The 12,143-nt window shown below is 45.9% G+C and overlaps 1 protein-coding gene across 1 annotated transcript in view; it reads right to left on the reverse strand.

The window, feature by feature from the left end:
- Nucleotides 1–896: 896 nt before the first annotated feature.
- LOC117040215 (phosphorylase b kinase regulatory subunit alpha, skeletal muscle isoform-like) overlaps nt 897–12,143 on the reverse strand; it is a 28,944-nt gene continuing 17,697 nt past the window's right edge. The window contains exons 9-30 of the mRNA XM_033137841.1: nt 12,079–12,132; nt 11,828–11,950; nt 11,651–11,746; nt 11,470–11,577; nt 11,315–11,393; nt 11,047–11,181; nt 10,163–10,272; nt 9,750–9,894; nt 9,469–9,547; nt 9,146–9,225; nt 8,572–8,748; nt 8,410–8,492; nt 7,880–8,016; nt 7,526–7,682; nt 7,321–7,400; nt 6,070–6,148; nt 5,368–5,497; nt 3,490–3,591; nt 3,172–3,401; nt 2,745–2,798; nt 1,419–1,619; nt 897–1,269 (exon numbers count right to left, since the gene is read on the reverse strand). Coding sequence (XP_032993732.1) covers nt 1,096–1,269; nt 1,419–1,619; nt 2,745–2,798; nt 3,172–3,401; nt 3,490–3,591; nt 5,368–5,497; nt 6,070–6,148; nt 7,321–7,400; nt 7,526–7,682; nt 7,880–8,016; nt 8,410–8,492; nt 8,572–8,748; nt 9,146–9,225; nt 9,469–9,547; nt 9,750–9,894; nt 10,163–10,272; nt 11,047–11,181; nt 11,315–11,393; nt 11,470–11,577; nt 11,651–11,746; nt 11,828–11,950; nt 12,079–12,132 — 2,613 coding nt within the window. The 3' untranslated portion in view covers nt 897–1,095. The remainder of the gene's footprint in view (nt 1,270–1,418; nt 1,620–2,744; nt 2,799–3,171; nt 3,402–3,489; nt 3,592–5,367; nt 5,498–6,069; nt 6,149–7,320; nt 7,401–7,525; nt 7,683–7,879; nt 8,017–8,409; nt 8,493–8,571; nt 8,749–9,145; nt 9,226–9,468; nt 9,548–9,749; nt 9,895–10,162; nt 10,273–11,046; nt 11,182–11,314; nt 11,394–11,469; nt 11,578–11,650; nt 11,747–11,827; nt 11,951–12,078; nt 12,133–12,143) is intronic.

Consider the following 12,143-nt stretch of genomic DNA (forward strand, 5'->3'; position numbering starts at 1 on the left):
TTTTTTTCTTGTTTCCTCCTCTAAAAACGAGGTGCGCCCTATGGTCTGGTGCGCCCTATGGAGTGAAAAATACGGTACTTTCCATCAAAAAGCATAGAAACCAAGAGGCTGGTGAGAGGAATCGAACTTGGACGTGGACATGAAATGGCTACAAGATATCTAAATATGCGACGCATTTCATGGTAGGATTTCATTCCCCCAAATTGTTTCAAAAGCAAATTCATTTCAAATCAAAAAAATGAAATTAAGCCATTTTATTGGAGACTTTTGATTGCCAAAATTGTTTCAAAACCAAAATTATTTCAAATCGGAAAACAAAATTAAGGCATTTAATTAGAGACTTGATCGCCAAAATTGTTTCAAAACCAAAACAATTTCAAATCGGAAAATGGAATTAAGGCATTTAATTAGAGACTTTCAATCTCCAAAATCATCATTTCAAACATAGAAAGGACATTTTCTAGAAGTCATCAAAATCATTTCAAAACCAAAAGGAAAGGAATACATTTTATTTGGGGCTTTCCATTACCTTCCTTGGTGCATGGTATTTTCGATTTTTAAAATAGTTTTCAAAATTAAATCAGTTATACTTAAATTTAATAATCATTTAAATAATTATTATGTTTAAGAATTATTAAAATGATTAAATACTTTTAGTAATTAAAGGATTAATGAAATTTAAAAAAAATAAAAACCCATGAAATTATTAAATAATCTTTAAATTTAAAAATTATAGAATTGATTACATAATTTTTAAATTTAACAATCATAGAAATGATTAAATCATTTTTAAATTGATCACTGAAATGATTAAATAATTTTTACATTTATCATTGAAATGATTAAATGATTTTTAAATTTAAAAATGATTGAAATGATTAAACAATTGTTAAATTTAAAAATGATTGAAATGATTAAATGATTTTTAAATTCAACAATTAAAACCATACTTTTCAAGCCTTCCAACGCCACACTGCCTTGAAAAGTTCCCTCCTGGAATAAAAAGCTCCCTTCAATTGTGCTGGGAAACCTAATTTGCATATAATTTGCATAAGGCATGAAAGAAAGACTATTGAGAGATTTGTTCCTTCTTGGCTACTGCATGCTGCAGCCGGCTTCAGGGAGGAACTCCTGCAGGTAGGTAACGGCCGCTTTGGACAGGTAAGTCATGGTGCCAAAGCGCCCGCTGGGGGCGCTGTCGTAGAGCAACGTGCAGATACCCGTGGCGGGGTCCCTCTCCAGCATGGCATCATCCGCACCCAGCACTTTCTGCATTTGGGGAGGAAAAGGAAAGAGGAGACAAGAGTCAAGGCCAGAGAGCAGAAATCGGTGCCGTGATCGCACTGCTAACACCAATTTTGAAAGCAACGCTCCTCTGTTTTCCTGGGACCGCCCCACCTAAGGGTGCCTGCCCTCACCTGCTCCTGCTGGAACGCTTCGTCTGCCATCTTAATGATATCGTCAATGCTGACAAGCCTCCCAGCGCCGGCAAAGTCGACCTCAGCCAACAGTGTCAACACCCATATGGTTTCTACGCAGAGCTGCCGGTATTCTGGCTGCGGGATCTTGTTCAGCGCCGATTCGACGCCGACGGCAAACTTGATCTCACCTGGCGTCATCTGCCGAAAACGGAAAACGGGCATCAGGATTTGAACCTGGGTCCGGCAGGAAACGGTAAACAATGGGAGACTCTCCTCTCTCTCGTTCTTTCTCTTCTCATTTCTGTGTTGATCCCTCTTTTTTTACCTCTTTCAATCCCTCTATCTCTTCATGTCTCCTTTCTCTTTCAGTCTCTCTCTCCATCTTTCTCTTTTTTCTCTGTCTTTCGATCTCTCTCTGTCTACATCACCATCTGTCTCCCTCTTTCTCTCCCTCTCTCTCTCTCTTTCGATCTCTCTTTCAACCTCTCTCAATCTTTCCATCTTCCTTTCTTTCTCTCTCTTTCAATCTCTCCATCTCTCTATGTCTCCATCGTTCCCTCTTTCTCTCCTTCTCTCTATTTCTCTCTCAATTTCTCTGTCTCTTCCTGTCTCCATCTTTCTCTCATTATTACTATTATTATCATCATCATTATTACCATATTTTTCGCTCCATAGGGCGCACCTCGTTTTTAGAGGAGGAAACAAGATAAAAAATATTTTTTTTCTGGTTTTCCTCCTCTAAAAGCCCTGTTTTTTTTTGAGCATCAGCTAAAGGTTTTGCAGCTTTTTTGCAAAGAGAAAAGCCATAGTTTTTTGAGGATCAGCTAAAAGTTTTGCAGCTTTTTTTGCAAAGGGGGAAAAGCAAAGCTCCTTTTGCAAGGGGGGGGGGAAGCAAAGAGGAAAAGCCCCATTTTTATGGGGTTCAACTCACATTTCTGCAGCTTCTAAAGGAAAGGGAGCCTTTTCTACAGTTTCCAGACATATAATCTAATAAGCCAGTCACATGTTGCTGGGGAAACAAACAACCTCCCTCTGCAGCACATTCAATAATGGAGGGCGGGGCTGAAAGGGAGCCGGGACTCTTATCTCTCTCCCGATCTCTAGCTGATCAGCTGCTGAGCGAGGTCCTTTCAACACCCCCTTTTCTCTTTGTAAAATAAAAAGCATGATCCTCTTTTGGTCCCATGGCAATTCAGCTCCAGGGACCACCATTTGCTCCATAAGACGCACAGATATTTCCCCTTACTTTTTAGGAGGAAAAAAGTGTGTCTTATGGAGCGAAAAATACAGTATGTGCTGGAAGGGAAACCGAGTCGCCATTACCTCTTGGGTGGTGGAAGACGGGAGGACAAAGCCGCTGATCGACAGACCGTGGCACTGGGAAGAAAAGATGAGTGGAAATTGAGTCACCCTCTTGACAGATTTGCACCCAGGACCTGCTCCAGAGTCACACTCAGATTTGTGCTCACTCTAGATTCAGACTCAAAGAATGGCGCATGCACCAGATTTAGCCTCAAGCACTTTGGATACGAATTCAGGAGTTCTGCATTCACTCCAGATTCGGCCTGGCACACTTTGGATTCATACTCAGACCTGTGCCTGCTCCGGAGTAATGCTCAGATTTGCACACACATCAGATTCGACCTCGCACACTTGGGATCCAAACCCAGGAGATTTGCATTCGGCCTCGTAAAACTCAGATCTGGGAGATTCGTTCCTGCTCCAGAGTCACACCAGATCTGGCACTCACCTTCTGCAGGACCTTCCACACCTTTGGGTAGAAGCCCACTGGCACCCGGTTGAGAGCGCCGTCAAGACGCCGACGCCGACGCCACCCACCTTGACGCGTCTCCTTGGTGGGGTGCCAATCGCCCCCCTGCTGTATTTCGCTCCAGAGCTGGGCAATTCCAGCCCGCTCTGTTTTGGTGGCACCAGCCATTTCGTGGATGGAGACACCTGGCGCTGAGTCAGCAGTCCGCACTGCAGGGAGAAAGCGGGGTTCTTAGTGCCGGGTCGGGGCGGAAGGGAGCCCCCCTGAGTAATATAGTCTGACCCTGCAAGGACTGACCACTGCGTTCAACGCCAAATTCCTTTCCGCTCAGGATGTGGTGAAGGAGGCTTTTGACGTCTGACGGGCTGAGGTTCAACAAGGTCTGCGTGGCTTCGTTGGCTGGTAGATAGAGTGTGGTATTCATGTAGAATTAGATGAGAAGTGATACATTGTCTTAGACATTGTGCGAGTGAGCAAAAGACATTCCGATATCCATATGTGATTGGGCTGAGTGTAAAAGTTCCTTGCTGGTCTATATTCAAGATATGGTTTCTTATGACCAATTCTACATGACCTGAAATTGGCAAGAAATTGGCTGTTCCTATTGGCTGCCTTTGCCTTCCATTACAGTGAGACGGGATGGTCACGTCTCTCTTAGTTAAGTGCTGCTTTTTAATTTACAACTGGCTGGTAAGAATGTATCCCTTGATAACCTCATAGCAGTAGATATGCTAAAATCCTGGAGGCCTGGGTAGTGTCAATGTGGCAGGGACCTGCCAAGGATGTTTACCCTTCATTTCCTCCTTCTGTCCTTTCTTCTACCTGATCTTTGGAATGCTAATAGACCTGTAGCTAGGGAAGTTAGTTCCTGGAAAAAACCAGTTCTGCAAGGTTCAGAGTCTTTGTTCTCATCCTACCCTTGTGGGTTTTTTGGGGGGTTGCACTGGACGATTGTCATTGGCTCGTTTGAATTCTGTAAGGCGGGTTTTTGTGCTGGTCAAGACTCACACAAAGTGGCTTAAGCAGAACGCCACAAAAGGGAGAGGGGGAAGGAAGAAGGAAGGGAAGGGAAGAGGGAAAGGAAGGCAGAAGAAGCAGAGAATGAATGAAAAAAAGGAGAGCAAGGAAAGGAAGAGAGAAGAGCAAGGAAAAGAAGAGCAAGGAAAGGAAGAAAGAAGAGAAAGAAGACAAAGAAAGAGATGAAGCAGAGAATAGAAAAAAAGATATAGGAAGAAAGGAGAAAGCATAGAAAGAAAGAAGAGAAGAAACAAGAAAATGCAGAGAAAGGTAGAAAGAAGAGAAGAAGAATGGAGGAAGAGAAAGGAAGAAGGAAGAGAAAGAAAGAAAGAAAGAAAGAAAGAAAGAAAGAAAGAAAGAAAGAAGAGAGGAATAAATAAAAAGCAGAGAAAGAAAGAAAGGAGAAAGCAGAAAAAGAAAGAAGAGAAAGAAACAAGAAAATGCAGAGAAAGATAGAAAGGAGAAGAAGAAGGAAGGAAGAGAAAGGAAGAAGGAAGAGAAAGAAATAAGAGAGGAATAAATAAAAAGCGGAGAAAGGAAGAAAGGAGAAAGCAGAGAAAGAAAGAAGAGAAAGAAACATGAAAATGCAGAGAAAGATAGAAAGGAGAAGAAGAAGGAAGAGAAAGGAAGAAGAGAGGAATAAATAAAAAGCAGAGAAAGGAAGAAAGGAGAAAGCAGAGAAAGAAAAAACATAAAGGAAGGAAAAAACGGAAAGGAAGGAAGAAGACAAAGCAGAGGAATAAGGAAAAGGGAAAGGAAGAAAGAACAGAAAGCCAAGGAAGAAGAGAAAGCAGAAAGAACGAACAAATATAAAGAAGTGAAAGAAAGAAAAAAGAGAAAGAAAGAAAGTAGGAAAGCAGAAAAAGATAGAAAGCAGAGCAAGCGAAAGGAAGGAAGGAAGGAAGGAAGGAAGGAAGGAAGGAAGGAAGGAAGAAAGATGCCTGTTATTATACGGGGGAAATACCACACATTTCCTATTATATGGGGCAATCTCCTACATCTGCTACATCTGCGGGGGGGGGGGTTTGCATATTTCTATTGTACGGCACAATGCCATATATCTGTTATATGCAATATATGTTAATATTTCTCCTATTATATGGGACAATTCCCCCTATTTTATGGAACTGGTGGCCTCACGACCAGGCACCAGCCTACCTGAGCACGACAGTGACTGCGCCAGCTCAGTTGCCATCACCTGGATGATGAGCCCGATGCGGAGGCGGAACATTTCGGCAAAGAGGGCCGGCTGCGTCCGGATGTACATGGCCAGGTAGACCATAATTTCCTGGGACCAGAAGAGAGGGACAAACTATGGCTCCCGGAGGACTATGGTTCCCGTGGAGCAAATCTCTGGGGAACGAACTACGACACCCAAAAACAGGGGCGGAGGGAGGCTCCACGCCGCCCGGGGCGGCAGCGCGAAGGAGGCACCCCCCTGGGGGCGGGGCGTCCTGACGTGATGACGCAACGTCAGGACTGAGTGCGCACGGGCAAAATGTCGCGCGTGCGCACTCCGTTGCTGGGCTCCTGCCGCTGATGCCGCTTCCGTGGCGACGTTGCGAGCCCTCTGAGTGAAAAGGTGGCTTGGGGGCAACTGCCGGAGTGCGCACAAGCTGTGGGGTGGAGCGGCCTTGCTCCGCAGCTTGCTCGGGGGCCGCCGATGGGGCAGGGCGGCCCAAGTGTCACCCCACCCTCCCCTGGAACCCGGGGTGGCCCGCCCCGCCTCCCCCCCTAGCGACGCCCCTGCCCAAAAAACCATGGTTTCCAGGGAGTAAATCTCCGGGGGAACAAACCACTGTTCCCAGGAAAGCCGGATGACCAGAGTTCCCCGAAAATGGGGTCCCCGCTGCTGCTCACCTGGGTCAGGATGCAGACGCTAAGGTTCCCCTCGCTGGCATCCTCAATCAGGCGCGTGAGCTCCTCATAGGGAAGGGGGCTGGCAGGGAAAAACAGCTGAGAGTCATCTAGTCTGTCCCCCGAGGAAGGCAAGAATGTTTCACCCGATGTGAAAATCGAACCCAGGACTCTGGGATCGAGAACCCTGCTCTACTAACTGTTTTGCATTTTTACGCAACATTCCGATGACAAATTTAATAAGGATAATAATTTAAATTTAAATAATTTAGATTTACGGAAAATTAATAATAATTTTTAAAAATGATAATACTAAGTCAGAAATTTAAACTGATGTTTCAATTAATTCTGAATTTAAATTTATGGAAATTAATAATAATTTAAAAAATAAGTGATAATATGAAGTCAAAAAAATTAAGCTGACATCTAAATTAAATCTGATTTTAAACTGACGAATCTAAATAATTTAATTTAATTTAAATGATTTATATTTACAGAAAGTAAAAAGATTTAAAATTTTAAAATAAGACATTATAGTAAGTCAAAAATTTTAAGCTTACATTTAATTTAAATCTGAAATTGAAATTGAATATTTAATACCTAACCACTTTAATATGAAAATTTAAATGTAGAATTTAAATTCAAGTTAAACGTAAATGTAAACATTTAATAATAATCATTTAAATTTTAAGCAAACTGAATTTGGATTGTACTTAAATTTAGAAATTTTATCAGTAATTTAAGTTTTAAAATTATAAGTTACATTTTAAAACAAAATTAGCATTAATTTTAATTTAATTAAAATGAAAATGAAAAAAAATGACAATAATAAGTTATAATTTAAAATTAACATTAAATTTAAAAGTTCAATCAGTAATAATAATAAATTCATACCTTTATTATTCTACCTGTCATGACCCATTTTCAGTTGGCCTGTACCAGCAAATTAAAAAGCTTTAAATTAAATTAAGTCTCTGAAAAGAGAGAGGACTTTTGTATGACAGGAATGCAAGAAAACCAAATTAATTAATTGATTGATTGATTGATTAACCTAGGAAATTAAAACTGGGCCCGTCCTCCAGCTGCCAGTAAGGATACCGGGACTAAGGCCGACGGACCCCTGGTGCAAGAGACATGTGTTTGACCACTTTCAGAGGTCTAGCCACCCCCATTTTGCCTCCTATTGTCTCCCTGGTTGGGATTGCCCCGATTGCCTCCCAGCGCCGGGATCAAGTGGCGACCCCAAAAACTCACGCCGAGATGGTCCGTTCGCGAGGCTCCGGGGGGAGACCCACAGTGAGGTGCTTCTGGTGTGACAGGAGGTTGGTACAGGCCTGGGGAGAGAAAAGGGGACCCCAACGGTCATCTAGATTGAGCCCCTCTAACTCTTTCCAAAAGGAGGCTGCCCAGAGCCCTATTTTTTCTTCAAAATTTCAATATTTTTTCAAAATATGCCGACCTCGTCCAAAGCTTCCGCCTTCTTCCTCAGGATGCCAGAAATGTAGCGGATCAAGCCCCACTGCCGAGCAGTGCCGGCTTTCGAATACAGTTCTGCGAGGAGGTCGCCCACGGTGGCTCCCGCCTCGCCGTAGAGTTCCGTCTCCCAATCAGGACCCCTAAAACAAAGTGTCCGAGTCAGAAGGGGACCCTGGAGGGTCATCCAGTTCAACCCCATCTTAAAAGCCAAGAATGGCAGAGAAAAGGCATTCAAGTGGGATTATGGGAAATAAAAATAATAAAATAAAATGAGGAAGAAAGAAGGGACCCCGTGCCAGCACTCTTAAATCTCAGGGAAAGGACCCCGGGTTCCTACTTGAAGCTGTACAACATAGAAAGGCAGTTGGCCTGATCCTGCAGGGTGGCGGAAGCCCGGAGTTGATCCACCAACGACTGGCAATCCACGTTCCCATCGGCATCTTTCAGGAGGTCCGCCTCATTGGGGAGAGATGTCTGAGGGCAGGGGGGGAGTCCAGCTGAGTGGGTAGGCACCCCAAAGGTCATCCAGCAAAACCCACTGCGAGGGGTCTCAAAATGGAACGGGAAAACAACCTCCCTCTTACGTGGCTTTAAAAAAAGGGAGAGAGAAAAAAGCTTCCCTCTGGCTTGGCTTTGAGAAACGGGAGTTTGCCATTGCAAGGGGAAAGCCTCACTCTCGATGGGCTTCAAGAAACGGGCAGTTCGAGCAGGAGGGGAAAGCCCTCCCTCTTACGTGGCTTTTAAAAAGGGAGAGAGAAAAGGATTTCTACCTTCTCTCTTGCTTGGCTTTAAGAAAGGAGTGTTTTCTACAGAATTGAAAAGCATGGCTTTTCCCGCCCCCAAACCCAATCAGAACTGGCTACTCACCTTGCCATCCAGGTGCGACCCCAGAAGGAGGACCGACTGGCGTGACTCCTGGAAGAGGCTGGAAGGGATGTACATGTCGACATCTGCAAGGAGAACGTGGAATGGTCGGGCTGGAACCCAGAGGTCATTCAATCTGACCTGCTTCCAGGCGGCCATACTTACTCTCCACGCGGAGCTCCTTTGCCTTCGACCGCAGAGACACCAGGTCCTGGGTGGTGCGCACCGCCGCCCGGAAGCGGTGCAGGCCGGCTTTCTGAGCCACGGGTGGGAGGTGGGCCTTGGGAGCCACCCGGTGGAGGAGATGGTCCAGATATTGGGCCACCTCGTCGCAGAGATCCGCTGGAAAAGAGAGAGGGTGACGTCTCTGGGAAAAGAGGAGACGTCCTACCATTTCTCCGATGGGATCTGGTACACCTTTAAGGCAGCGTCTCTGTACCCCAGAAGGTCTGGATTCGAACCCTTTGCCAAAAATGGGGATGTCTCATTCCATCCCCTCTGACACTGATCCTACAGAAAATAGGGACGTCCTGTTCCATCCCCTCTGGCTCTTCTCCAATGACATGGGACAGCACTTCGACTGGGATGCATTGAAGGCTGCGATCAGAACGCTAAGGTTCAGATCCAGCCTGAGCAAGCGATTGCAAAGAGGGACATCTGGAGGGTATGTTCCGGGTTCGAATTACAAGCCAGGATGGCTTCTAAAAAGCTGCGGAACGTGGACACTCAGAGGGCTTACCGTCCGGCCCAGCATCCATGAAACTCAGGTGAGTGTGGCACGAGGTGGTGAGGAAGTCCAACAGGCGACCAGTCTGGATCCTGCAAGGATAAGAGAATCATAGGTCCCTCCAAAATCGACCATTCTGGTTGACCCTTGGGGTCCCATCCCATCCAGCCATTCTAAGAATGAAATCTTGGCAAAAGCTTCCCATTGAGAAATCATCCCAGAGCCAGATTCTTCTGTTGGGCTGATGATGATAATGATAATGATAATTATAATAATAATTTAATTATTTTGATGCCTCCCATCTGACAGCATTAAACGATTCCTGCAATCCTTACCTTGCTCCTCCAAAATACCCATCCTGCAATTTCCGCAGCATGGCCAAAACAGCCGGGTGGATGCCGTCACCGCTGTCATCTGGCCAGGCGAAAGAAAGGGAGGGAGGGAGAAGTTAGGATGGGAAAAGGCAGCCATCAGAATAGAAAAGAAAGAGATCGAAATAAGCAGCGTAAAAGGGTGGCCATGAAATCAATCCCTAAAATTTAATGGAATTTCTGAAATTTCAATTTTTTTAAAAAAAATGAAGGTTCTTTTGAATTTAAAACAGCATGAGACGCACCGAGCATCATGTGCGAGACGGGGAAGGTGATTGTGGGGCGCCCCGTCATCCTCCAGCGGCTGCACAGGTAAGAGAGGTCTGTCCGGAGCATCTCGACGATCATTTTGTTATCGAGCGCCAGGTAGAATTGCTGCTGGTCAAGAAACTGCAAGGAGGGATGGAGAGGCAGGTAACAAGGGGGGAAGAGGGGAAGGGCGGACATATTGAAACCTTTTTTTGGACTGCTATATCCATGAAAGATGAAAACGTAAAACGGTGCTTTGAAATCCCAGAGGGGGAAAGAAGAGCTATGATCAAATTGGGGAATTTTTGTTAAATGGAAAAAATACGTTCCCCCGATTCACCAAATTTGTGGGGGGGGGAAATGTATTTTGAAGGGGGTTGGACTGGATGACCACTGGGGAACCCCCCACCTGTGGCGTGAAGGCAAAGATGGTGCTCCGGATATCGTAGAACTTGGAGGTGCCCAGAACACCCATGTGGCGGAAAGGGCGCCCGCTGAGGGTCATGCGCTGGTTGCGGCCTGTGGGTAAATATTAATATTAGAAGAGTTTGGATTTGATATCCCGCTTTTCACTACCCGAAGGTAGTGGCTAACATTCTCCTTTCCCTTCCTCCCCCACAACAAACACTCTGTGGGGTGAGTGGGGCTGAGAGACTTCAGAGAAGTGTGACTAGCCCAAGGTCACCCAGCAGCTGCATGTGGAGGAGCGGAGATGCGAACCCGGTTCCCCAGATTATGAGTCTACCACTCTTAACCACTATACCACACTGGCTCCCTAGCCATTCCAGCAAAAGAACATAGAATATAGAAATACATTAAAGCATCGGTCCCAGCTCCTGCCCACCTAGCAGTTCGAAAGCATGTCAAAAGTGCAAGTAGATAAATAGGTACCGCTCCGCCGGGAAGGTAAACAGCATTTCCATGCGCTGCTCTGGTTCGGCAGAAGTGGCTTTGTCATGCTGGTCACATGACCCGGAAGCTGTACGCCGGCTCCCTCAGCCAGTAACACAAGATAAACGCCGCAACCCCAGAGTTGGACATGACTGGACCTAATGGCCAGGGGTCCCTTTAATTAAAAACCTCCCTAAAGTGTCATTTAAGGAAATGTCATAGGGGTTCAAACCCGCAATCTTAGATGCTGCCTTAAAGGCATCCCACATATCTTCCAATTCTATCCTGCTCATTTTATTTTTATTTCCCATAATCACGCTCAAATGCCTTTTCTCCGCCATCCCTCCAATTTGTAATTTTTTGGGGTCAGACCTGATGACCCAGCCTCCTTTTCTGCCTCACCTAACCGGGCGTAGATATGGCTGAGGATCCTTGCTGGTTGCACCCGGATCGGACAGACGCTGGAAACAGTCTCTGCCTCGATCCCCTCCTTCCTCAAAGCTGATTGGATCCCGTCCGTCTCGGCCAAGATGCAAACTGCGGGGAAACTGGAGTCAATCCGGAGTCCCAGAAAACCCCGAAACAGGCATCAATTAAGGAATTGGAATTCAAACCCCGAACCCAAGTCCGGTCCAACCTGGCTCGTCTAAGCCCCCCAGAATGGGCTTACCTTGAACCACCACGTCTGGCTTGGGGACAGTCGAGAAGCGCCGGTTGAGAGGATCGATTTCGCCCGGTGCCAGGAAGCCCTAAGGAGAGGGGAAACGGGTTTAAATCTGGAGCGGGACCTCAAACCCTGGACTCCAGGGACCCAAGGGTGCTCACCTCAGAAAGGAGGCACCCCAAAATGTACAGGGACTGGCCCCACATCAACGGAAGCTTCCCCATTGGCACCCGGTCCACCGTGTGAGGGTTTCGGCATTCCTCGTCAACCTGCGGGGGGAGAAGGTTGAGGGTTTGAGAAAGGGGAACCTAGGCAGCAGACACCCCCAATAAAACCGCTCACCTTGTCCAATGGGACGCTGTAGAGTTCTGGGATCAAGCGGAACCCATCCTTCCCCTTGATGAGGACACCTTCCAGGGCTTCCCGGTACTCCCGGACCTTTGGGTGGACAGGTGTCAATCAGGGAACCGGAATTCAAATCCTGAACCCAACCCAGGTCGTCAAAGCCCCCTCCCTGACCTGCTCGTTATCACCGCGAAAGATGCCGTCAATCAGCAGGTAGGTCCAAAAGAGCGGCCACTCGCACTCGATACTCTCGAAAAGCTTCAGCTCGGACGGTTCGTAGTAGAGGCGCTGGGGGTCCTGGAAAAATAAGAAAATAAATAAGTTAAAATAAAGAAATAAATATAAACATGAAATGAACAAATAAAATAAAACAAACAAACAACTTTAAAATTGAAAAACAAATAACAAAACAAAACAAAACTTACCTCTTTGGGAGTCCGGTAGCCATCACGGAGGAACCGGCAACAACCGTACCGACCCTTTGTAGGAG

This window comes from Lacerta agilis, chromosome Z, assembly GCF_009819535.1.
Source record: "Lacerta agilis isolate rLacAgi1 chromosome Z, rLacAgi1.pri, whole genome shotgun sequence".
Lineage (NCBI taxonomy): Eukaryota > Metazoa > Chordata > Lepidosauria > Squamata > Lacertidae > Lacerta > Lacerta agilis.